Source organism: Syngnathoides biaculeatus, chromosome 3, assembly GCF_019802595.1.
Source record: "Syngnathoides biaculeatus isolate LvHL_M chromosome 3, ASM1980259v1, whole genome shotgun sequence".
NCBI classification, from domain to species: Eukaryota; Metazoa; Chordata; class Actinopteri; order Syngnathiformes; family Syngnathidae; genus Syngnathoides; species Syngnathoides biaculeatus.
The window spans coordinates 17,352,169-17,378,306 of NC_084642.1; the positions used below are offsets into that span (position 1 = coordinate 17,352,169).

The 26,138-nt window shown below is 41.1% G+C and overlaps 1 protein-coding gene across 1 annotated transcript in view; it reads right to left on the minus strand.

Annotated features, from left to right (window-relative positions):
- The window catches only part of slc6a2 (solute carrier family 6 member 2), a 48,183-nt gene that overhangs the window by 14,939 nt on the left and 7,106 nt on the right, over positions 1-26,138 (minus strand). The window contains exons 3-8 of the mRNA XM_061814637.1: positions 21,345-21,476; positions 17,819-18,056; positions 8,329-8,467; positions 8,119-8,253; positions 5,279-5,382; positions 151-275 (exon numbers count right to left, since the gene is read on the minus strand). Of these exons, the coding sequence (XP_061670621.1) occupies positions 151-275; positions 5,279-5,382; positions 8,119-8,253; positions 8,329-8,467; positions 17,819-18,056; positions 21,345-21,476 (873 nt within the window). The remainder of the gene's footprint in view (positions 1-150; positions 276-5,278; positions 5,383-8,118; positions 8,254-8,328; positions 8,468-17,818; positions 18,057-21,344; positions 21,477-26,138) is intronic.

A 26,138-nucleotide genomic window follows, 5' to 3' on the forward strand; every position in this document is an offset into this window, starting at 1 on the left:
GGTCCAAAAACAAACATGTCAAGACATGAGGCTCTATTATCATGATTCTGGCATGACATATGTCATAAGTGTGTGCGGAGACAGGTTGGGTTAAACCGGGTTAAAGACATGATTGTGAGGAAATGATGACCGAATGAATGACTGACTCACCCTCCGTCGCGACATCTTCTATTTTCACCCCATGTTTGTAGGCCATGTAGCCCAGCACAGAGAAGATGGCAAACCCTGAGAAGAAACTGGTGACGCAGTTCACAGTGCTGGTCAACAGAGCATCCCTGGAAAGATAAAAATAGAGCTTATAGTAGTTGGTTAAAGATTTACTGCAAATAATGTCTGATCTAGTACATACAGTAAATGGACAAAACAATTAAATGGTCTTCCACACGATCGCAGAATTTGCAATTTGTGTATCCACTACCATTGCTCATGCCATTCATTCATTAAAACAACAGTCAACATAACAGCTCCAAATTTCACACAAAGCAAATTTGAGAATTAACTGCAAAAAGATCATCAAAATGATGTATATTCAGTATACAGTGCCCTGTGAAAGTATTCGGCCCCCTTGAACTTTTCAACCTTTCACCACATTTCAGGCTTCAAACATAAAGATATAAAATTTTCATTTTTTTGTCAAGAATCAACAACAAGAGGGACACAATCGTGAAGTGCAATGGCATTTATTGGCTATTTTGGCTATTTTATACTTTTTTTTTTAACAAGGAAAACACTGAAAAGGGGGGCGTGCAATATTATTTGGCCCTTTTACTTTCAGTGCAGCAAACTCACTCCAGAAGTTCAGTGAGGATCTCTGAATGATCCAATGTTGACTGATGATGATAAATAGAATCTACCTGTGCGTAATCAAGTCTCCGTAGGAGGAGTAGGAATGGCAAAGAATTTCTCTCGATGTGCAAAACTGATAGAGACAAACCCTAAGCGACTTGCAGCTGTAATTGCAGCAAAAGGTGGCGCTATATAGTATTAATGCAAGGGGGCCAAATAATATTGCACGCCCCACTTTTCAGGTTTTTATTTGTTAAAAAAGTTTCAAATATCCAATAAATTTCGTTCCACTCCACCATTGTGTCCCACTTGTTGATTCTTGACAAAAGAAATTACATTTTAAATCTGTATGTTTGAAGTCTGAAATGTGGCAAAAGGTTGAAAAGTACAAGGGGGCTGAATACTTTCATAAAGCACTGTATATGCTTTCAATGATATCTTTGTTTGGAGGCATGCCACATGATTTTTCAAATTTGGCTCAAAAAGGGTTTGGAAACACTGAGTTAGTTCATTAGTTAGTCACTCAGTTAGTTATTTAGTTAGCTGGTTACACCTCATGCCAAATTGTTATAGTCTTGTTCACCTGACATCACTTCACATCGATTGCATGTATTGGCGTGACTCGTGGTTGCATATTTCATAACACCCCTTGAAATTTAGCCAGAGATCCTCTGTATCCTTCCACATAATGTCAATGAAAGACAAACATATTCCCTCGCATTGACTTTCATTTATTTTGTGCACATGTCCCATGAATTTGTCTATCTTCATAAATAGTTTTAACCCAAAGCCACAAGTAGAGATTGGGGCTCCAGTAACAAACTTGGCTACAATTTTCTTACACACCCATCAGACACAATCTTAAAAATGTAAAGAATGTCAATTCCACTTCATCAAAATTAGGTCACTCAAGAATGAAATCCTACCATACACCAAGTCTCATAGTGGGAGATGAAAGAAAAGGAGTTACAATGCCTTCGACCAGGGATGGGCTAGACAAGGGATTCATTTCATTTTAGATTTGTTGATGGTTTTAAGGAGACATAGCTTTTAATAATAATAACATGAAGAAGAAGAAGAAGAAGAAGAATGCATTAATTTACAGTACTGTGAAAATGGCCAAATCTAAAAAAGTACTTGTAATTGTCCCTTTTGTTAAATTGTGAATTAACTGCGGCGAGTCACATTTTGATCAAAGTTTATTTTCACTGGAAACACCCAAGCCTGATAACCTCCATCCCTTTTCAGTGAAGAAATCACGTCAAAAGAACCTGGCATAACAAAAAGAAGTTGGCCAAAAGGTCGCAACAAACTGCCACAATCCACAGAAATTCAAAAATTGACATTAGCCTGGACCGTGTTGCAAAGCAATTTCTAAAGCGTTAGGACTCCAGAGAATCATGGTGACAGCCATTATCCACAAATAGAGAAAACATGGAACAGTGGTGAACCTTCGCAGGAGTGGCTGGACTACAGAAGTGATCCTCGACCACAGTGACAACTCATCCAGGACATCACAAAGCAACCCAGGACAATATCTGAAGAACTGCAGGCCTCCCTTTGTACAGTTAAGCTCACTGTTCATGAAGCAACAATCAGGAAGGGAAACTGGGCAAAAATGGTCCGACTGAAACTAATCAAAAATGAGCAAATTATGGCTATTCTCAGTTTGTTTGTTTGTTTTTACAATTAGGTTTCAGCAGTGGGGAAATAATAATGCTCAAATATGACATAACTTGAAGCTAAATAAGCTTTCTTAAAACTAACATGGTTCATTCATTGGTACTTTTCAAAAAAAGAGAGAGAAATATTCTTACCAGGGATGCATAATTATTCAAATTTGAATTATGATCACGATTTTGTCTGCCACGATGAAATGAACCTGACCATTGGTGATTTTTTTTTTTTTAACCTTCAAAATATGGGCCCTGCTGCATATGAAAAGTACTTTATTTCCAGCAGTGGCCACAACCGTGTCAGACATTCCCCAAGGGGCAAACTTGGGGTAAGGCTTCATTAAGGGTAGGCACCGCACTCAGTGGCCAACTTCAAAATAAAAGCTTAAAACAGCATTGATGTCCAATTTACAACTTAAGAAGCTTTTATTTTGAAGTTGGCCCTCTCGCGTGTTGACAAAGAGGCAGCGTGTCACGGTAGGACACAATTAGCAATTTTTGTAGCAGCTGCCTTGACTTCGCCTTTTGCGGCTGGCCTGACCACAGTATAGAAATCGGCAGAAATAGAGAAATCACATCTAGCGACATTCTTTGCAGTTTGTGGCCGTGCACAACTGACCAAACAAGCAGAACAACAGAGATGTTCTCTTCCTTGATAATTCACCACATTGACGGAGATTTTCTAATGAAATGTTGGTGCTTACAACCCACCATCCTAGAGTTTCATGTATCAAATGTATTTGTTTCCATTAAGTTGTAATTTGTGATTGCAATTTGTAATAGCACATTTATTCAACACTTTGTAAAGTACAAGTTTTGGTTGTAATTTTTTTTTCTTATCTATCATTCTTATTTATTGATTCATTTTGCACTGAAAACCGTTACATACTGTTTGCTGGGAAGTAGTCCAATTCGATTTTTCTATAACGTTAAAAATAATTGTGACTAATAATCATGATTACAACATTGAGCAAAATAATTGCCATTATTATTTTGGCCATAATTGTGCAACCCTGATTGTTGCTGATGCAAGGTTATTCCCAGTTCGTAGTTCTCTTGTTGTGATTGTGTGACGGGTCTGTAACCATACGCAGCACATTGTACAGGCCTCCTTGTTATTTTGGTTTGGACTGTGACATTCAGGAACTGTCACATCTGTATATGTATCATATATGTCTATGATCAAGGCGCTTGAGTAGCTTACTTAGCTTTTTTGGCGTTCTGCTTTTTATGTTCATATCATTGCCAACTTTAGGTTTGATAAGTAAAAAGCTCATTTTCAGACTGCAAAGAGAAGAAAATACATATACGGGTTTGAAAAGTCAAGCGTAAAAGTAGAAAGTTACCAGAAAAATAAATTCTTAAGAACAAATACCTGAGAAATCTACTGAGGTAGAGTAACTTCTCCCCTAAAATGACAAGATGAAAGCTGAACATTTTGGAGGGTGTGTCAGTCACTCACATTTGAATAATTTACGGGTGTGGTTAGTCATGCCCGCAGATATAAAGTTGCAGGTGTGTGTTCTGTTTGTAATTATGAGTGTACCCCTTCAAGAGTGGAGGGGGGCGGTGTCAGGTAAACTAGGAAGTAGAAGTAGGCTGAGCAGAGAGCGTGTGGTTCCATTTAAAAAATAAAAAAAAAATAAGTCAGGCTGTGGTTCACTGCGGTGGATCGGTTTTCATGTACGCTGAGAGTGTGCAACAAGTGCATAATTGCTCAGTGGCACATCTTAGAGGGAACATTGGACTACACAAAATAAGCGACATCTTTCAATATCTATGTATTTCCACTCGTAACAAATTTTACGCCCGTGATTTTTCGTGCTCAACTGTGCAGATTTGCGAGTGCGATGGTGCGCGGTCGCGTACGCGCCTGTCAAATCACAGAGACTAGTCTGTGTCTTGTTACATGTGGCGTAAATGAAACAGCATTTCAGAAAAGTAAAATCATAACAACAGTCAAACATGGTGATGGTAATGTGATGGTCTGGGGCCTCTTTTCTCCTTTAGAACCCGGAAGACTTGCTGTGACTGAAGGAACCATGAATTCTGCTCATTAAAAGAAAATCCTGAAGAAGAATGTTCAGCCATCAGTTTACGACATCAAGTTGAAGTGCACGTGGGTTCTCCAGCAGGATATTCATCCGAAACACACCAACATGTCCGCTTCTGAATGACTTAAGAAAAATGGTTTTGGAGTGGCCTAGTCAAAGTCTGGAGTTGAAGCCAATTGAAATGCTGTGGAATGACATTAAAAATGCTGTTTATGCTTTAAAACCCTCCACTGTTGCTAGATTAAAAAAAAGGGAAAAATTGCAAGAAAGAGTGGGTCAGCATATCTCCACAGAGATGTGAATTACTGATTGCAAGAAAACACTTGAATTCAGTTGTTACTGCAGAGGGTAGCCACGCCGGTAAATAGGTTTATGATTTCGCCCAAGGTGTTAAAAGTGGAGGTGTTCTTATTTGTGTGGCTTTTTTCGAGTTTGAGACTGTCCCAGCTGATGTAGAGTGATAGACCAGTCACTAGTTAATCGCAGGGCACACATCAACAAACACCTATTCCCACTCATATTCACAACTTTCGGCAATTTCGAGTTTTCAGAGAACCTAACGTTCATGTTTTTGGCACCAGAGTACCCAGCGAAAACTCACGCAAGCACGGGGATAGCATACAAGACCCAGTCAAATTTAAAACCTTTCGAATGTTAAGAAGCCATGCATAACCCATTATTCTACTATACACACTTTTTGTGTTCTTATTTGTAAATTTATGACAGAGCTTTTATAAGTGTGTTGCTGTGGAAGGTGCTTACCTGTAGCAGTTGTTGTCAAATTTGTTATAGCTGGCAAAGGCGATGAGCACCCCAAATCCTGCTCCAAGGGAATAAAATATCTGAGTGGCTGCATCGATCCACACCTATTGATAAAAATGACAGGGCAGCTTTAAATACTTAGCCCAGTAAAGTAAATCATGTCCATTCCCCCCCCCCAAAAGAAAAAAAAAATCCACCCAAAAAAAGTCACACAGAAGTACATTTCAGAGTTTTGTTTTGTCATCCTCTCACTCCACAAGTCTGCTTCACCTTAACCTTTGGTTCTTCTTTCCATAGGTGATTTACCACAAAGCTGTGCCAGTGATGCAAAAGAGGGAAAATGCCAACTTTGAAACCAGAATTGAACTTATACTTGAACAATAATAAATCAGGCAAATTTCTCGCAAACCGACTTCACAGCAATAAGGAACTCATTAATTAATCATAGCCATTCAAGATTCAAACGGGAGCTGTACACAGACAGTGCTAGAAATAAATGAAATATTTATGCCAATGTTATGCATCTTTGAGCAATCCAAAGAAAAAAGAAATCCTTTTTTTTTAATGAAGAATCAAAACATTGCTCAACTAAACAGAAATTATAGAGACTTGACACTCTTTTAACATCACGGAACTATTAATGGATGTAAAAATATGCAATCAGGACAAACACCCGGCCTGGATGGAATTTCGGCCAAATTCATTAAACAATTCTGGTAAATACTAGTGCCTCTATTTTTCAGAGAAGTCAGAGATTTAAAAAAAAAAAAAAAAAAAAAAGGTAAAATTAGTAGTCATACGAACACTTCTACAATCAGGTTACTACTAAAATCAGGCAAGACTCTAATCTCCCAGTGTATTACTAGGCCTTATAATGTATGATAAATGTAGATATCAAGATTATGTCACGGTCTATGTTTTGGTTGCGTTGGCTTTATTTCATGTTTTATTGTGTTCCATATGTGTGCTCATTTTGCTAGCCGTGTGCACCTGTTCTTGTTGACCACCTCCCTTGTGTTGACCAATCAGCTCCCCGCAGCCAGGATTAGGTGGGGTCCTTAGCCATTTTGTTTCCAGCTAGTATTTTTGGGTTTTGTTGTTTTCTATTCCTATATTTTTTTTACCTTTTCAATCACTGCCTTTTTTCTTTCCCTTTCAAAAAAACCCTCTTTTTGGCTGAAAGACTTTTTTTCAAATATCAATAAGAATACAAAGACACCACAGTCACATCTTAAAGAGTTTACTGTAATACAGAAAAATGTTCTGGCATAAAAGGGATACAGATCCTCCTTTTTGCTTGACCTAACAGCTGAAAAGAATGAAAATGAAAATTAAACAAAAATAATTCATCCATTCATGTTCTTTCAGGTCACCGTAGCGTACAACAATTTACTTTGTGTGAGAGGCAGGCTACCCAATGGAATGCACTGTAAAAATTCAAAATCTTACTGTAACTCTAAACTCCAAAACTCTTAGTCTAACTCTAAATCCCCCTGAATCCTCTAAACTTGCATGTTTAGTTCATTGAAGATTCTTAATTGGCCATAAGGTGTGATCATAGGTGTGTTTTTTTTTCTACTGGTGAAAGTTTAAAGTGTAAAGTTTAAATTTAAAACCAAAAATAAATTTCAGGTGATAAGTCTTATTTTAAGAGCGGTGTCAACAGAAAAAAGACATTCTTAGTCAGATTTGGACTTTTTTGCAGTGTGGTCACACATGAAGAGGAGGGCAGAAATAAACAAACAGCCATTCACACTCATGATCATGCCTGTGGCCAATAAGAATCTTCAGTGAACCCAATACACATGGTTTTGTAATGTGGGAGGAAGCTGGATAACCCACAGAAAGGCCTTGCAAACAAATAAGGAAATAAGGAAAGTTTTACACATCACATCCTCCTGCATTTATTTCTCTGTGCTGTGTAACTGCTTTTTACACTTGACAATTTTCATAAAATGCTGAAATATTATTTTTAAAAATGTCCGTTATATTTTATGGAAAAATATACTCTAAATCAAAACAAATTAAAGCATACTTGGATAAAAAATATATATATATTTTTTTCCCTTACAAAGATTCATGAAGAGTACTGTCTCGTAAGACAATCTATTTATTCCACAAGAATTTTTTTTTTTTTTGCTCTAATTAGCCCAACTAGAAAGAGATGTTATCTTCTGTATGGAATGGGTAATAAGCCTTTATCATCCCCAAGGTTTTGATTCTGCACCAAACAGCTTTGATTAAGTCAGAAAGAAGGAAAAACATTTCTACAGATTGCATTCAACCATTAGGATGATAAAAGTAAATGTTATAGAAGCTTGTGTGCAAATAAGCAACGATTTCATAAGTAATGGAATTCTCTGTAGAAGCTCGGTGATGGTTTTCTATGAAAGATCATATTAGTTTGTTTGACCAACTCTTGAGTTTTGTGCCATGATAGTTGAAATTCAGCTCCAGTAGCCAGGACTTAAAGGTGAAATACGGTATTATGGACTCTGGAGCACCTTCCCACTGATTAATTGTGAAATTACACCTCCAATTAAATCTCTAATCTGCCTAATTTGGAAAATGATCCTCTGAACAAGATCCTGGCCCATCTATACACAAAACCAAATCAAATGTGGGCCTTGAGCACTAGTTTGCTTACCTCTGGTTGAAAGCCTCAGGAAGAGCAAAAAATTGTACCAAACAAATCATGTGAGTGACTTGCTGTGCCAGCCCATGATAACACAAGCCTAAAATACTAACAATGACCACTGTATTCCAAATATAACTGATCCCAGTAGGAAAAGACATTATTATTCAACAGCTGCGTTTTCCAAATGTGCCTTTTTGCTGACCTCCAGATTGTTGAGCCTCTTAAAGTCGATGTGCAGGTAGGCCCGGATGCCATCCATGGAACCCGGCAGTGTGATTCCTCGAATGAGCAGCACAAAGAGAACCACGTAGGGCATGGTGGCTGTGATGTATACCACCTACGTGGAAACAAAACAGATGTTAAATGGGACAAGTGTATGTTACCGGGAAACTAAGGTGTGGTGGGCTTGTACCTTCCCTGAGGACTTGACACCCTTCCACAGGCTGAAGTACAGGATGAAGACAACGACAATCAGGCACAATGACAACTCCCAGCGGGGGAGGCCCAGGTCCTCGATGCCTCTGCTCTCGTGGAGGTGGAGCACACCGCGTCTGCACAGAAACACACATACACACAATAAATAACTGTGATAAAGCAGTAGACCATGACCTCCATTCCTGTAGCAATATTTGTCCATTTGAGAGCAAAACTCCCATTGGTTTTGAATGAGCTATAGCACAAAATTACTGTTGTCACAAGTCCAACCAGTGGAAGTTCTGAGTTTCTTTTCGCAACTTTCTTACTCTCAACTTTAATCGTCCAAGGACTCTTTGGCCATGGCAGAGCAACAATCAGACTGATTTAGAATGTGATACAGAACAAGATGACAAAAGTAGCAGTGCGATAATCAGTACACTTACTCTTCACCATCATAAACCTTTTTGTCGTAAAGTTGAAGGACTTGTTTTGAGCCTTTTTGGCGCTTGGGACTCCATATGCAGCTGATGAGTACAAGATGGCCAAGTAGAATATGGCTTTTCCGGTCACTAAGGCAAAAACGTGGTCGTGGGGGGAATTTGGTGAGACTATGGAGAACGCATTTCAAACAGCTTTGAGGAAATGCTGGTCCTCCATCTGACGTCTCGGGAGGTGGGAAGCAGTGCATCATTAACACTGTGTCTAGTGAGGATGTGGCACTGGTGACCTCAATTCAAGAAGTTGCGTGTTGGTGGGCTGAATACTTTGAAGACATCCTCAATTCCACCGATATGCCTTCCTATGAGAAAGCAGAGTCTGAAGACTCTGAGGTGGACTCTTCTATCTCTGGTATTGAAGTAACCAGAAGGTTAAAAAGCTCGTCAGTGGCAGGCCCCTGAGGGTGAGTGAGATCCCCATGTATTTCCTGAAGGCTCATGATGTTGTGGGTCTATCCTGGTTCACATGGCTCAGAAGCATCATGTGGACATCAGGGACAGTGCCTCTGGATTGGCAGATTGGAGTGGTGGTCCACCTGTTTAAGAAGAGGGATGTGAGGGGGCATTCTAACTATAAGAGGATCACACTGCTTAGCTTCCCTGGTAAAGTCAATTTCAGGGGTGCTGGAGAGGAGGGGCCGGTGGAAAGTTTAAACTCAGGTTCAATAGGAGCTGTGTGGTTTTACTTCTGGCCATGGAACGGTGCACCAGCTGCACACCCTCAGCATGGTCCTTGAGGGTGCATGAGGGTTTGTGCTACCAGTCGACATGTAGTTTGTGTACTTGGAGAAGGCATTTGTATGATTTCATTTGAGCCTGTCCAGTCCCTGAACGGCCAGTGTCAGAGTTTGGTCCACATTGCCAGCAGCAAGTCTGATTTGTTTCCAGTGAGCGCTGCACTCCACTAAAGTTGCCTTTCGTCACTGATTCTGTTGTGAGGTTTCTTGGTGCAGCCAAGGCATGGAAGGGATCAGATTTGGTAAACAGACCATCACTGCTTTTTGCATGATGTGGTTCTGATGGATACATCAAGCTGCAATCTCCAACTCGAGTTAGAGTGATTTGCATCTGAGTATAAAGCATGGGATGAGAATCAGGAACTCAAAATCTTTGAGCATGAACTCGGCTTGAAAAAGTGGAGTGCCCTTCTCCAAGTCGTGAATGTGCTCCTGCCACAAGTGGAGGAGTCAAAGTATCTTGGGGTCTTGTTCATGAGTGAGGAAAAAATGGATCAGAGTATCAACAGACGGATCAGTGCAGCATCTGGAGTGATGCAGAATCTGTGCGTGTTTTTCATGGTGAAGAAGGAGGTGATCCATAATCCAAATCACTCTCTTCACTGGTCAATCTGAATTCCTCCCCTCACCTATGGTCACGAACTGTGAGTTGTGATCGAAAGAATAAGATCGTGGTTACAAGCGGCCGAAATGAGTTTCCTCCGCAGGATGTCCGGAATCTCCCTTAGAAATAGGGTGAGAAGCACGATCATCTGAAAGAATGAGGTGGTTCGAGCATCTGATTAGGATGCTTCCTGGACGCCTACCTGGTGAGGTGTTCTGGGCATGTCCTACCAGGACGACGCCCAGCTGATGACCCGGGACACACTGGAGAAATTACGCCTTCAAACTGACCTGGAAACGCCTCAGGAGCTGGACCAAGTGGCTGGGGAGAAGGAACTCTGGACTTCCCTGCTAAAGCTACTGGAAAGAATGAATGAATGAATGAACGAATGAATGAATGAATGAATGAATGAATGAATGAATGAAGTCCTAAATTTGCCTATAATTGTCATCTTGGACTACTGCTCATTCAAAATCATTAGTTTTCTTGCTATGATAGACAAATGAAAGTTCTCTGAAGCTCAGTTGAAATCGGTGTAGTGCTGAGAGGAAGCTTCTATAAAATGCATTAGATGTATCAAGCAGAGGCTGAATTGCTCTGACCTCTTTCCGTTTTATACCACTACAATTTTGTCAAATGGAATGTCTACCAATATACTAAATACAATATTAACATGTTGCCTACGTGACTTCTTTGGATACTCAATGTGGTGTTGCAATACTGAGAATGAGGTCATAGCTGACAACAACTGCTCAATTTTGAGCTATTCACAACCTCTCTAAAATAGATTGTAAACCACTTCATTCCCCCTGTTCAAAATCTTCCTACAATTGAGTGCAGAGCAGTCTGTTCACCCCAGTCCCCAGTCCCAATCTCTCTCTCTCTCCGATTAAATGTTAACTAGTCCAATGCCCCATGGAGGAGGATAGCACCTTGGACCCCACTGAACTTCGTCCATATTCCCCCAGGAAGGCAAGACTGGACTTTACAGAGAGTTTGCTTTCCACTGACGCCAATTGAATCAACATCGACATTTGTTTCGGCACTCCAATCCGAAGTGGATTACCAGCCAAAACATAACAGAAGACTAGACAACGAGCATAGCATTTGAACGCTAATTTAAGACCCTCCCCAACGAAGGTGTTTATTATTCACTCAGAGGACTGCCATTTGCCCAGCAAAGCTGAGACAATGAATGGCTTGATGACATCATCTAGAGACGATGGAACACCACTGCAGACGTGTGTCAATTACCATATCTCACAGGGTGTATTGGAGTATAATATTAAGAACACTAAATGAACCAACCGGTGACTGGATTTCTGCAAAAAAAAAAAAAAAAAAAACAAACACCTCAACATGAATGTCATTACAAACACTGAAATATTACTATATGACTGTACTACCACAATCATATTACGTGAAAACATTTGTCACAGGAGTTTGCAATGCTGGGGGGGGGGTCTCGTTATCTGAAGTCCAATAATTGATTCTTTATTTACCTCTGGTTTAAACCACAAATTAATGCTAACATGAAAAGTCATGGTCAGAGAGGCGGGGCCTGGCATTCTGTTTGGTTTGGCAACGTAATGACAAAGAAGGACAAAAGAGGTGTAAAAACCCATTTTAGGGTCTTCAATTAATGCATGATTTTGGGATGTGGGAGGAAACCGGAGTGTCTGGAGAAAACCCACGCAGGCACAGGGAGAAAATGCAAATTCCACACAGGCGGGGCCAGAATTTGAACCCTGGTCTTTAAAACTGTGAGGCAGATGCTCTAACCGATGCTCTGTGTACTGCCGCCATATCCAAAACAAATTGTCTAAATTTCCATTTTTAAAATTATGTCAAAAATTACAGCAAGACAGTAATTGCAGTATATTATGTCAAGGGTTAAAAATAAATTTACCGTACTGTTCAGTTTCATAGCCTACCATTACTCTTCGGACGTCATAAAATCGTGGCTCCAATATTTGATATTTTAATTGTATTTATTGCATCATCCTTGTAATGGTGCAAGCATTTGGAGTCAAATATCTTCTTATGGTACTGATGCTGAAATAATGTAAATTTCCCAATCGTGGGACTTCTTTATGTAATATCGTTGTCTGTAGAGGTTATGTAATGTTTCCTATTTTCACAGAGTAGGGAGTAGAAAGTTAAAAATCATCCAAAAACAACACATCCTCAAGATACCTCAAAAATCGACTTAAGCGCACAAAGGAACTATTTGAACTCACTACGGATAATAGCAACAAACTTTACTAGAAACATGGAAGGCCTATTGAAGTAAAGCACCAGGGACCGTCTGTTTGACTTCAATATACTACTTATGTTCATTTACTGTTGTCGAGATTAAATTGAGTCGACGTAATGCAGTGCTGATAACCGACAAAACACATCCAAGCACAAACAAGACACGCAAAGCAGAACGACATCCAGGCGGACAAACCAAAGGGATCTGTGAAAGTCCACTTTTAAGTGGCCTTATCTGAGCTGAAAATACATTCAAAGTTGTTTTCTTTTTTTTTCGGGGTCTCTTCTGGGAGCCAGATAGCCACAGGACACAAGCTCATTTGGAATGATAAATGTAGAGCCTCCACTCTGGCCTGGACGCTGTGTGTCGGTGTTGCAATGCCCCGAGGCCTCCTTGTCCGGCTGATAGTGTTGATAGTGTGCGGGCTGTAAACGCTCACTGGTAACATCAATCCAAGTCCCATTGGCCCAGTTACTCTAAGCACATTTTATATTATCATCACACAGTGAGCGTGTTCTGCTGCTGTGCTCCCTTCTCAATGATCCCATTGACTCAGTGTATGCAGCCATGTCTTCAAGGTGATTACAGAGCAACAAAACCAGAACAACGCTGTGGACCAAAATGAGGGAAGGAGTTCAATAAAAACACAAACGAGGTGTTTAATACAATTAGATTTTTTTTTTATTTAACCTTTGTTCTGAAAAAAAAAAAAAAAAATCTAAAAAAAATGTCTCCTTCCTTTATTTATCAAGTGAGAGTCACTTGGATGAGGCTTAGCTAATCAGTTTTATCTATCCAACCACAACAAAACACAAACAGGAACCTTGCTGATGCTTGGAGCTAATGTTTACATGGAGTCACTTCAGATTATTAAAAACAATATAAATTATTGTGTGAGTTTTAAACATAGAGAACGATCTTTGCCAGATTATTGATCAAGCTGACCCTTCCTTTTGTCCGAATAGCTGGGAGATCATATGATAAACATTTTACTGTATATTCACAGTGGGTTGGTTTTAGCATGTGCCATTTCAAGCTGTCCTTCTTTCATGTCATCTCCTCTGTGGAATTATTTCTAATTATTATTATTTAATACACGTGATGTAAAAAAATCTCACCAGCTTGTTTCACCCAGCAACAGTGGTGTTCACTGGATGCATACTCTGGATGAGATTTGGTCCAAGACACCGGAAGTCTGATGGCATGACCCCAAACATGATCATCGAACTGTGACACAAGGTGTCCTGGTGTCAAGAGCATGTGTCCTTATGCTTGAACATGGTGTTCATTGTGGACAAGCCGTAATGAGCACAGAAGTTCAATCGCTGTTATTGTACTGAAGGATTGGTCCTCCCAATCACCCTCATCCATTTCTTATTGTTATTGCCATCATGAGCACTGAAATCCCGAAGCAGAATGATGGAGTCCCCAGAGGAAGAGCTCACTAGCACCCCTTCCAAGGGTAGGTACTCTGAACTGCCGTTTGATGTATATCCACAGACAACAGTCAGGGTACCTTACCGTCCACTGGGATACACCCCGATGTACTGGCACCGAGCCACGGGGCAATAAGTATACCCACACCTGCTCGGCGCTTCTCACCATGGGCAACTCCAGAGTAGAAGAGAGTCCAACCCCTCTCAAGACATTGGTACTAGAGCCCATGGCGTGTGTGGAGGAGAGCTGAACTATATCTAGTAGTCTCGTAACTTGTCGACCTCACACACCAGCACGGGCTCCTTCCTTCCCAGAGAGGTGACATTCCGTGTTCCTACACCCAGCTTCTGTAGCCGGGGATTGGATCACCAAGGTCTCTGCCTTTGGCCACCCCTCAGCTCACACTGCACCCGACCACTATGGCCCCTCCCACGGGTGGTGAGACCATGGGAAGGGGGACCCATGTTACCATTTCGGGTTGAGCCCGACCCCATGCTGTCTTTGATCCTCCACCTCCTGGCCTGCCTCCAGACACACACATACATATATATACTGTATATATAAAGGTATAATGTCAGAAATTACTTGGTGACTGTCATCCATAGTCAAAGACTGCTGCTCTTGATAAAAACTGACTTTCATTTGAGTATCTGATTCTCGTGTTTTACTTGGAACTTTTCACAGAGACAGAGTTGACAGTATTACAAATAACTGCCACTGCTAACGGTAACCACAAAAATTAACATTGAGCAGCATGAAGAGACAAAACAGTTTCAAAAGAATAAGATAATGAAACCCCAGATGAACTTTGATGGAAAACGCACAAAAATATTTGACCCACAATTACTCATTAAACAATAATAATAAACATATGATTGCCTCTTTCAATTGTTTTTCTTCATGAACTTAGCAAACTGTAGGAGGACTTACAAGAGCGATAGAGCTAAAATAAGAGTCTGCAGTGAACACTGTGTTCACCGTGCATTGTCAAAGCAGTTGAACTTCCCCTGAGCTCCCTTCAGGGTAAGCCCAGCACCCTTTGAAGTACAGTACAAAGACATAGAACTTTTTAGTACACTTCAAAGATAACATGAACTTTGATGTATACATACGTACACGGCTGGATTCAGTATCGTTAGGACAGTTCGGAATACGCACATAAGGATAAACGTTGTTTATAACATTTTTGGGATAGCTTGAGATAAACATTTGCAAGGGGGAAACCTTTGGAAATACCTTGATTTGTGCATATTTTTGTGATGTTATCTGTTCTTCTTTGATTCCTATCAATGTTCATCTAATACTACAAAGATATTTTAAAATGCTGCGCCAGGGCTCAAATGGTAGTGCATATTGTCTTGATTTTCATGCATTTGCAAGACCCACTGGCATGTTCCAATTTGGCAGACTGGTCTGCGCCAAGATCTGAGTACTGACACAACAAGGGTGTGCCTTTTTTACATCTGCCTGTCGCATGTGAGAACTTGACTGAAAGTCACTCTAAACATATGCCTACTCGGACCGAAGTCTAAGTTTTGGTGCAGCTAGTCTCACGGGGTTTTGGTCAATTTGATTGAAGTGCAGGTAGACTGATATGCATGCTCCATGGATGTGTGGTGGATCAGACATATTTAGTTAGTATGTGCACAGTGGACATGGAACCCTTTGAATCATTGTAGAAAGTACATTATTAAACACATTATTATTATTATCATTTATACTGGCCAGTATGCGGCTATGGGGCAATGGAGGGCTTGGGGTGGAAACGAGCATAGGTGTGGATAAGTTTTGTGGACATATTTAAGTCATTAGCGGTTTTCACCAGCTCACCAGCTAACGTTCTGTGCTCCAATCAAGCTGATTCTGATTCTGATTCCCATCACGCACCGATTGCTACGTCTTCCACTTACAGAGACGTGCCTATGCAGATCTAGTGTTACATTTTTAAAAGAAATGAAAAAAAAATCCTTCCATTGCACGGGACTGAAATAAGGATTATAAGATAAATAATGAAAGAAGTGGTGCCTTTTTTCCAAACACAATGCTTTGGGTGTTCCTTCCAAACAACACATCTTTGGTTTCATCCGTCCACAGAATGGCTTCTCAGTAGTGATGAGGAACTTCAAACAACAGTGGCTTCCTCCGTGGTGTCCTCTAATGACATCCATTCTCTCTCTTTTTTTTTAAATGGTCTACTTAGTGTAGCTTCGTCAGAGATAGTCTGTTATGACAGAGAATTATCTAATTCTTCAGCCGACACTGTAGGTGTTGTTTTCACCTCAATGAGCAATCTGCACTGTGCTCTTCTGGTACCCTTTACAGGACGGCCATTCATAAGGAGAGAAAAAAACAGTGCTGAACTTTTTGCCATTTATAGATAATCCGTTTTATCCTGGAGTGATGCACATCAAGCCTTTAAGCGATACATGGAAGCTAGCAATTCTTAATTTTAGGTGTTCTAAGAGCTTTTTTGTGCAAGCCGAGGTTCACATCGGCCTTTTTTTTTTTTTTTTTGCGAGTAGAAACTCAAGCTCAGGGCAGCTTTAACCAACACATCTCCTCACATGGATTTGAATGTTGGCTGACTCCTGACTCTGATTGGAGAAGTCATTAAAATAAAACCTACGCATGTGAATCCCGAGGTCGCATGCTTTTTACTTTCTGTTTACATGGGGTATACGGTACAACAAAACGACAAAATGTACTTTAAGCAACCTTTGTCTATTGTTGTGCTTTAGATGAAGATCAATCTCATTTTATGACCAATTTATGGAGAAATCAAGGTAAATCCAAAGGGTTTACATACTTGATCCTGCAACTTTGCTGCACATTGTTGCACATTGATTACAATTTTGTTTAATTAAGACTTTATTGTCGTTACAGTCAAACTTTGTCAATGGTTCATTTTAGCTTTAATCTTGTTACATTATGAATTTGTTACATTATGGCTTCATTTTCATTCAATTTTATCTCAGACATTGCAATATTGCTCTCGTTACGTAACTACTTCACTGTTGTTACATAAAAACTATTTTTCCTAGGATTTGTTCTTCAAGCACACATTTTTCTTACCCTGTTACATATATTTATATTACGCTGTGGCGACCCACTAACGGGACAAGCCGAAAGAAAGTTACTTACCCTAGCTACAGAGAAAGTTACTGTAATTTCCGGCCAATAAGCCGTGACATTTTTCACACACTTTCAACCCTGCGGTTTATGCGGTTATGCGGCTAATTTGTGTATTTTTTCTCACAGGCGCAAGGGGACACACAAGCGGAAAAGGTAAAAGTGAGACCGGTGGAATATCTGTGCCAAGGAAGGGACTTTTACCGGTCCGGCCCTGTTAGCGCTGCGCTAGCGTGTTACTGCCATGTCTCAGTGATTTTTACAGGTATGTTTTTTTTTTTTTTTTTAACTGGCCCTGTTAGTGCGGCACTAGCGCTTTGCATTAGCGTGGCGCAAGTGTGCCGGCACTAGCGTTAAACTCTCTGTGTACAATCTTTCTTTGTAAATATCTCGTGTTTCAATATGGGTTTCAATGTGGGCACTTGCGGATTTTACACAGCTGTAGCGTATGTATGTACCAAATGGTATTCCTTTCCAAATGTACTGGGTGCGGCTTGTAACCAGATGCACTCTGTAGGCCGGGAATTAGTCAGTGCCGCTATTGTCATAAAAATATATTGCTCACCATCGCACACTCCACATCAAGATATGAATACTGTATGTGTATATTTTATAATCCGCTCTATCTTGTATCTTACATAGTTATGTAGAATCCAAGTATTTTGTAAATCAGATTTTAAGTTTCATAACCATTTGCATAAACAATTGCGCAGACGATCCTCATGAAGTGGTATCATCAATTAAAGAAACACTGGTTGAGGAACAAGAATGTTCTGAAGAGTGAATAATGTGAATAATGTTACAAAGAACAAAAACTCACTTACTCGTAGTACTCCGCCGCCGGGGTGATCTTGTACTTAGCGTAAGAGGTACCATTTCCCAGGACCGAGCTATTGATTGTCTTGGGGTCGGTGCAGTTGGGGCTGTTCCAGGGGTTGTCACATTCAAGCCACGGCAGCTCACGGGTCATTGACGAAAACAGATAGTGGAGCGACCAGGCGATGATGACGTTGTAGTAGAATCCCACGTAAAGGGCGATGACAATCACTGTGTAGCCCACGCCTGAGGAGCAAGTCTCTGTCAGCATTTGCAATAACTTTTCCAAAGGGTTTTATATGTTCCAAACCCACAAAGTCAACCCAGCGGAGCTATTAATTTTTCTACGAGAAATGTAATGACGCAGAAGCAAGTCCTTGTCATAACCAAATTGTACTTATTTCAGTCAAATTACTCTGATGTGAGGTAATGTTAGTGTTACACAGTATTTCTCAACTGACTCTCAACATGCAGTTTTTTATGTAGTTAAGTGTAGTTTTAAAAAAAACCCAAAATATTACTTGCCTTGGCTGAGCTGTGATACTACAGAGTACTGTGTCATAGATGCACAACTGACACACTACAACAGGAACGCTGACTGTTTAATACATTCACTTACACACTAAAACTGATAGTGAAGTGCTGAGGGTTTCAACCACATCGTCACGGAGGTGATGTGGTGGAATGATTATTTGTATGATACATACAATTTACAGTAACTGACGCTTTGGTCGACTATCCAATACTGTAGTTCTTGTCCTGTCTATATTTAGGAAGTGAGAGTACTTGCACATGCTCCCCATCTATGCACACCGCCTTAAGGGACATCTGCCATTTGACATGAAGGTAAATACACGGAGAACGTGTTGTTGTGGTTACAATAATAACGGCAACGTCAAAGTACCAGGAGTTCATTCTGCTGTCTTTTGCGAAGATAAAGACACATGGCTCAAAAAGCCAAAGACAGTCAAGAAAGGAGCACTGGTCTCAGTGGTAGCAGATACACATGACTCGTACCTGTCAATGTGTGAATTACAGAAAATATTTAGAAATGATATGAATTACTATATGGGATGTAGCTCATTTGAGAGCTATTTTCTTGTTAAAAATCAATATAAAAATCAATTGTATTTTTATCATGTGACAGATTTCTTGCTTTATTGATTGACACCATCAAAATGTCCCTTTGCCCCACCTGGAATTTGCAAAAAAATATACATTCATACAGTAACATCAGGTAAACATTTTACGGATGACATGCAATTTTAAAATGAAAAAAACATTCTTGCTGAGTTTTTATTTAAATTACCAGCGGGAAATTAATTTAACAGTATATTTATTAGCGCAGTTATAGTTTGGAGGCAAGAGGGATTATTTTGATTGCCGTTTCATTGGTTTCTTGACAAGCCAAATGAAAAAATACGTAAAATTAGTCATAGCCTGGTGGCACGGTGGATCAGCTGGTAAAGCCTTGGCCTCAGAGTTCTGAGGTCCCAGGTTCAATTCCGGACCCGCCTGTGTGGAGTTTGCATGTTCTCCCCGTGCCTGCGTGGGTTTCCTCCAGGCAGTCCGGTTTCCACCCACATCCCAAAAACATGCAACATTAATTGGACACTCTAAATTGCCCAGAGGTGTGATTGTGAGTGCGACTGTTGTTTGTCTCCATCTGCCCTGCGATTGGCTGGCAACCGGTTCAGGGTGTACCCCGCCTCCTGCCCGTTGACAGCTAGGATAGGCTCCAGCACTCCCTGCGACCCTCGTGAGGATAAGTGGCAAAGAAAATGGCTGGATGGATAGTCACACCCCCTAATCTGAGAATCCAAATAGTAGTGTGCTGACTGTATTCTTTAAGTGTTACGTCATTTTCCCGGCATAACAGTCTACCTAATAACAAACTAATAAAATACAAATAAATTTGTGTTTTTGATTTGAGTCACGATGGAACAATTGTTAAAAATGGTACATCTCATGAAGTAGCCTGCTTACAAACACAAGGAGGCGAAAATTCAAATACGGTGCCAATATTTTTTTTTCATTTCTGGTTGTTAGTAATTGTTGGAGTCACTTTGACCTCTTAAGCAAGTCCAACCACTTTCTGTACCACTTATCCTCATTAGTGTTGCAGGCTTGCTGGAGCCTTTCTCAGCTATCTTTAGGCGGGAAGCAGGGCACATTTTGAGAAGGTCACCAGCCAATTGCAGGGTAGATAAAAACAAAGAACCATTCGCACTCACATTCACACCTACAGGCAATTTTAGAGTCTTCAATTAACCTAACATGCATGTTTTGGGGATGTGGGAGGAAACCGGAGTGCCTGGAGAAAACCCACATAGGCAACATGCATACACCACGCATGTGAGTTTGGGATTTGAACTCTGGTCCTCATAAATGAGAGGCTGATGTGCTAACCAGTTGTCACCGTACCACTCAACCACTGTGCCACTCAAAAAGGGCGTAGTCTTTTGATTATTATTTTATTCAATGTAGTTGGCAAAATGCATTTACTTTTGCCATCTATGTCACGATCAAACGGGTCACCTGTCACCTTTTCTGAGCCCCGCAAAGCCCTGATTGGGTTGATTCCTGTAGACAAGGAAGTACCCTACTAACCAAAAAATTGGCAGACAAGCACAGATTGCAGAGTTTTCCTTAAAGATGATTGTTTTTGCTTTAAGTCATTTGAGTCAAAATGGACCCTTACAGAATCAAAAGCAATATGGTCACTTAGCCACCTCCTTTTAAACCCAGAAGTAGTAGACTGCTAGTTCAAAGAATCAACTTTTTTTTAAATAAGGTACTCTGCAAATGCGTCACTTTAATTCATTTTTCACTTTTTTGCTTTAAGCTTTACACATTATACATTACTCATGCACTCGCTGTCGCGGTCTCACCACCACACCATTTGCACGTCTTAGGGGTACCTGCAGCATTTGGATAATCGACATTGTCCCAGATTATCGCACTGCTAGTCACTTTAAATTGCATCCATTTTTTAAATCTTGGCACCCTTCCCACAATGGTGCACTGGACAATTGCTCCATTAGGCATTCAAACTGGTCTAATTTCTAGAGGACGCTGCATCTTTTTGCATAATTGTCAAAAAAAAAGTGTTCCACCATTGCAAGATTACTAACAAACTTTTATTGCTACGTGACTGTTCTCATGATGTATTTGCAGCACAAAAGTATTCTCTGTGAATCGACCGTCTGTTGTCATACTAGAGCGGCTCCGACTACTGGAGACAATTCCTTGTGTGTTTTTGACATACTTGGGAGTAAAAATGATTCTAATTTTAATGCTGTTTCTGATCAGGGTGGAACTTTGCCCTTCTCAAAATGAAGAAAAAAATAGCACAATCCAGTGATTCTAATAGTTCCACCTTGGTGAAGGTCCTTGTTGTAATCTGTGAAAGTTCATTTAAACCATATTTTCTTTGTCAAGGCAGAATTTTTAACATTTGAATGCAGGAGTCAAAGGAAAGCACGACATTGGATTCTTTTGTGTACAAAATGTGTGGAGCAAATTCCAGTTCACCTTTAAAAATGGGGCAGATCTTCCACACAGTGGCTGCCCCCTCCCTGGTGTACTGGCCTAGGGCCAGTTCCATGTAGAACAATGGCATCCCCGCGATGACCAGGAAAAGAATGTAGGGAATCAAAAAGGCTCCTGAAAAAAATAAAAACAGGAATAATTGCATTAGGGAAGAAAAACACAATCAAGTGAGCGTAGCACCCTGTGGTGTGGATGTGTGACATAACCATGCTGAAATGTCACAAAAATTCGGTGCACAATAGAATTTTAGAACTCACGGAAAAAAACCATTCATGATAATTAGAAGGTACAGGTTCATGATAGAATTAGACTCAGGACTTGTATTTTGACAAAGTGGCCATATTTGACATTCTAAGAACACCGACACGTGCACACACGCAGGCAGGAAAGTCTAGCAGCTATGTTCACGCGGCAGAACGAGGAAATGATCTCCAGTAATTGGATTTTCCTCATGTTGCAAACGACACATTATGTACAGTAATAAATAGCTTTTTGCCCTGGGCTAATATGATTGACAGACCCGTGGCGCAGCTGAGACGTCTTGGGAGGCCACACACAGGGACATGCGAACACATGCACGCATCCACGCGCACACACACACCATATTGACTCCAGCCACCATTGCAAAGCAATCAGTATTGAGTCACCGTGGAAACAGAATCACAACAGGACATACAGTCACAATGATGAATAGTGGCTCAACTGTTAGCTTTATGGCTCACTTTTTAAGACCGCACTGATGACCTGTAATTAATGCAGCCCTATGGGGGCACAAACCAGTGCAATCTGTAGGCCGGTCCCAAGCCCGGATAAATGCAGAGGGTTGCGTCAGGAAGGGCATCCGGCGTAAAAACTGTGCCAAACAAATATGAGCGTTCATCTAAAGAATCCCATACCGGATCGGTCGTGGCCCGGGTTAACAACGCCCGCCCCCGGCACTGCTAAGCTGCAGGGCGTCGGTGGAAATTCAGCTACTGTGGGTCGAAGACAAAGAAGAGGAGGAAACCGGATCCAGCGTCAGAAGAAAAAGAGGAATGCACAGAGCCTACAACTGAGTGTAGGGACTTTGAATGTTGGGACTATGACAGGAAAAGCTCAGGAGTTGGTTGACATGATGATTAGGAGAAAGGTTGATATTCTGTGCATCCAAGAGAGCAGGTGGAAAGGTAGTAAGGCTAGAAGTTTGGGAGCAGGGTTTAAATTATTGTACCACGGAGTAGATGGGAAGAGAAATGGAGTAGGGGTTATTTTAAAGGAAGAGCTGGCTAAGAATGTCTTGGAGGTGAAAAGAGTATCAGATCGAGTGATGAGACTAAAATTTGAAATTGAGGGTGTTATGTATAATGTGGTTAGCGGCTATGCACCACAGGTAGGATGTGACCTAGAGTTGAAAGAGAAATTCTGGAAGGAACTAGATGAAGTAGTTCTGAGCATCCCAGACAGCGAGAGAGTTGTGATTGGTGCAGATTGTAATGGACATATTGGTAAAGGAAACAGGGGCGATGAAGAAGTGATGGGTAAGTACGGCATCCAGGAAAGGAACTTTGAAGGGCAGATGGTGGTGGACTTTGCAAAAAGGATGGAGATGGCTGTAGTGAACACTTATTTCCAAAAGAGGGAGGAACATATAGTGACCTACAAGAGCGGCGGTAGAACCACATAGGTAGATTATATTTTGTGCAGACGATGTAATCTGAAGGAGGTTACTGACTGTAAAGTAGTGGTAGGGGAGAGTGTAGCTCGACAGCATAGGATGGTAGTATGTAGGATGATTCTGGTGGTGGGTAGGAAGATTAAGAAGACAAAGGTAGAGCAGAGAACCATGTGGTGGAAGCTGAGAAAGGAAGAATGTTGTGCGGCCTTCCGGAAAGAGGTGAGACAGGCTCTCGATGGACAACCGAAGCTCCCGGAAGACTGGACGACGACAGCCAAGGTGATCAGAGAGACAGGCAGGAGAGTACTTGGTGTGTCATCTGGTAGGAAAGGGGAGAAGGAGACTTGGTGGTGGAACCCCATAATACAGGGAGTCATACAAGGAAAGAGATTAGCGAAGAAGAAGTGGGATACTGAGAGGACTGAGGAGAGGCGAAAGGAGTACATCGAGATGCGACGTAGGGCAAAGGTAGAGGTGGCAAAGGCTAAACAAGAGGCATATGAAGACATGTACACCAGGTTGGACACGAAAGAAGGAGAAAAGGATCTCTACAGGTTGGCCAGACAGAGGGATAGAGATGGGAAGGATGTGCAGAAGGTTAGGGTGATTAAGGATAGAGATGGAAATGTGTTGACTGGTGCCGGTAGTGTGCTAAATAGATGGAAAGAATACTTTGAGAAGTTGATGAATGAAGAAAATGAGAGAGAAGGAAGAGTTGAAGAGGCAAGAGTGAAGGACCAGGAAGTGGCAATGATTACTAAGGGGGAAGTCAGAAAGGCACTACAAAGGATGAAAAATGGAAAGGCAGTTGGTCCTGATGACATACCGGTAGAGGCATGGAAGCAATTTGGAGAGATGGCTGTGGAGTTTTTGACCAACTTATTCAACAGAATACTAGCGGGCGAAAAGATGCCTGAAGAATGGAGGAAAAGTGTTCTAGTTCCCATTTTTAAGAACAAAGGGGATGTTCAGAGCTGTGGGAACTATAGAGGAATAAAGTTGATGAGCCACACAATGAAGTTATGGGAAAGAGTAGTGGAAGCTAGACTCAGGACAGAAGTAAGTATCTGCGAGCAACAGTATGGTTTCATGCCTAGAAAGAGTACCACAGATGCATTATTTGCCTTGAGGATGCTCGTGGAAAAGTACAGAGAAGGTCAGAAGGAGCTACATTGTGTCTTTGTGGATCCAGAGAAAGCCTATGACAGAGTACCAAGAGAGGAACTGTGGTACTGCATGCGTAAGTCTGGTGTGGCAGAGAAGTATGTTAAAATAGTACTGGACATGTATGATGGCAGCAGAACAATGGTGAGGTGTGCCTTAGGTGTGACAGAGGAATTTAAGGTGGAGGTGGGACTGCATCAGGGATCAGCTCTGAGCCCCTTCCTGTTTGCAGTGGTAATGGATAGGCTGACAGATGAGTTTAGACTGGAATCCCCTTGGATCATGATGTTCGCAGATGATATTGTCATATGCAGTGAAAGCAGGGAGCATGCAGAGGAACAATTGGAAAGATGGAGGCATGCACCGGAAAGGAGGGGAATGAAGCTTAGCCGAAGTAAAACAGAATATATGCGTGAATGAGAAAAGTGGAGGGGGAAGAGTGAGGGTACAGGGAGAAGAGATAGCGAGGGTGGACGACTTCAAATATTTAGGGTCAACACTCCAGCGCAATGGTGAGTGTGGTAAGGAAGTGAAGAAACGGGTCCAAGCAGGTTGGAACAGCTGGCGAAAGGTATCTGGTGTGTTATGTGACAGAAGAGTGTCTGCTAGGATGAAGGGCAAAGTTTACAAAACAGTGGTGAGGCCGGCCATGATGTACAGATTAGAGACGGTGGCACTGAAGAAACAACAGGAAGCTGAACTGGAGGTGGCAGAAATGAAGATGTTGAGGTTCTCGCTCGGAGTGACCAGGTTGGATAGGATTAGAAATGAGCTCATTAGAGGGACAGCCAAAGCTGGATGTTTTGGAGACGAGATTCGAGAGAGCAGACTTCGATGGTTTGGACATATTCAGAGGCGAGAGAGTGAGTATATTGGTAGAAGGATGCTGAGGATGGAGCTCCCAGGCAAAAGAGCGAGAGGAAGACCAAAGAGAAGGTTTATGGATGTGGTGAGGGAAGACATGAGGGCAGTTGGGGTTAGAGAGGAAGATGCAGGAGATAGGCTAAGATGGCAAAAGATGACACGCTGTGGCGACCCCTAACGGGACAAGCCGAAAGGAAAAGAAGACTGATGACCTGTAATTAAATCATTAGCTGTCTGTAGACCTGTCGTGATCGCAAACTATTATTATTAAACTATTATTATTAAAAATAGTAAATAGAAAAATGAAAATTATGAGTTTTGAATATAACCGACTCTGGCTCTGCTCACAAAAATTGCACTAAAACAAATATTTGGCACAGAGGTACAGAGTCATAAACCCACTACAGAGGCCCAAAAATTTGACACATCACAGAGAAGTGTTTTTAAAAAGCCTGCCAAATTTCACTTAATTGACAAAAAAAAAAATCACCATTTATCTAAAATAGGGGTCTTAAATCATGAAAAATAAGGCTACCCTCAGGCTGCATCACTGTGTTTGCACGTCACCTAAAGGTGTTCGAGCTTCACCTGTCAATCAAATACGTTTGCTATCATCAGCTGCTGGGTGAAAAACGTGTGTTACTGTGATTAAGGCTAATAAACAGAGTAACATTTGTGGTTATATGTGTGTGTGCTACGTGTATTAAAAGACACAACAACTCTGAGTGAGGGGTGAAGTTTTTTTAAATGACGTCACCACAGCTGTTTAGCACCTTAACTCGCGAGCATGTTCGCTGGAGGACTATTGAACGTAATAAAGGTCACCAGCCCACTAGTGGCTAATAAATAGAAGCCCAGCCGCTCGTTTCAGGCCACTTTACAGCAAAGCCGTCCAATTTCCGTTCAGCTTGCACCTTGAACCGTATGCCACAACAATGAGAATTTTTCCTTAAAAAACTGTGTAAAAAAAAATAAAACACCAAGATGAAACACTGTGGTGTCCAGCCATCTACCAAGCTACTTTATGTCCAATTATCAATCCATATATTTACAGTACGTACATTTGATTGTCCATATTTCAATCTATCCTTCTA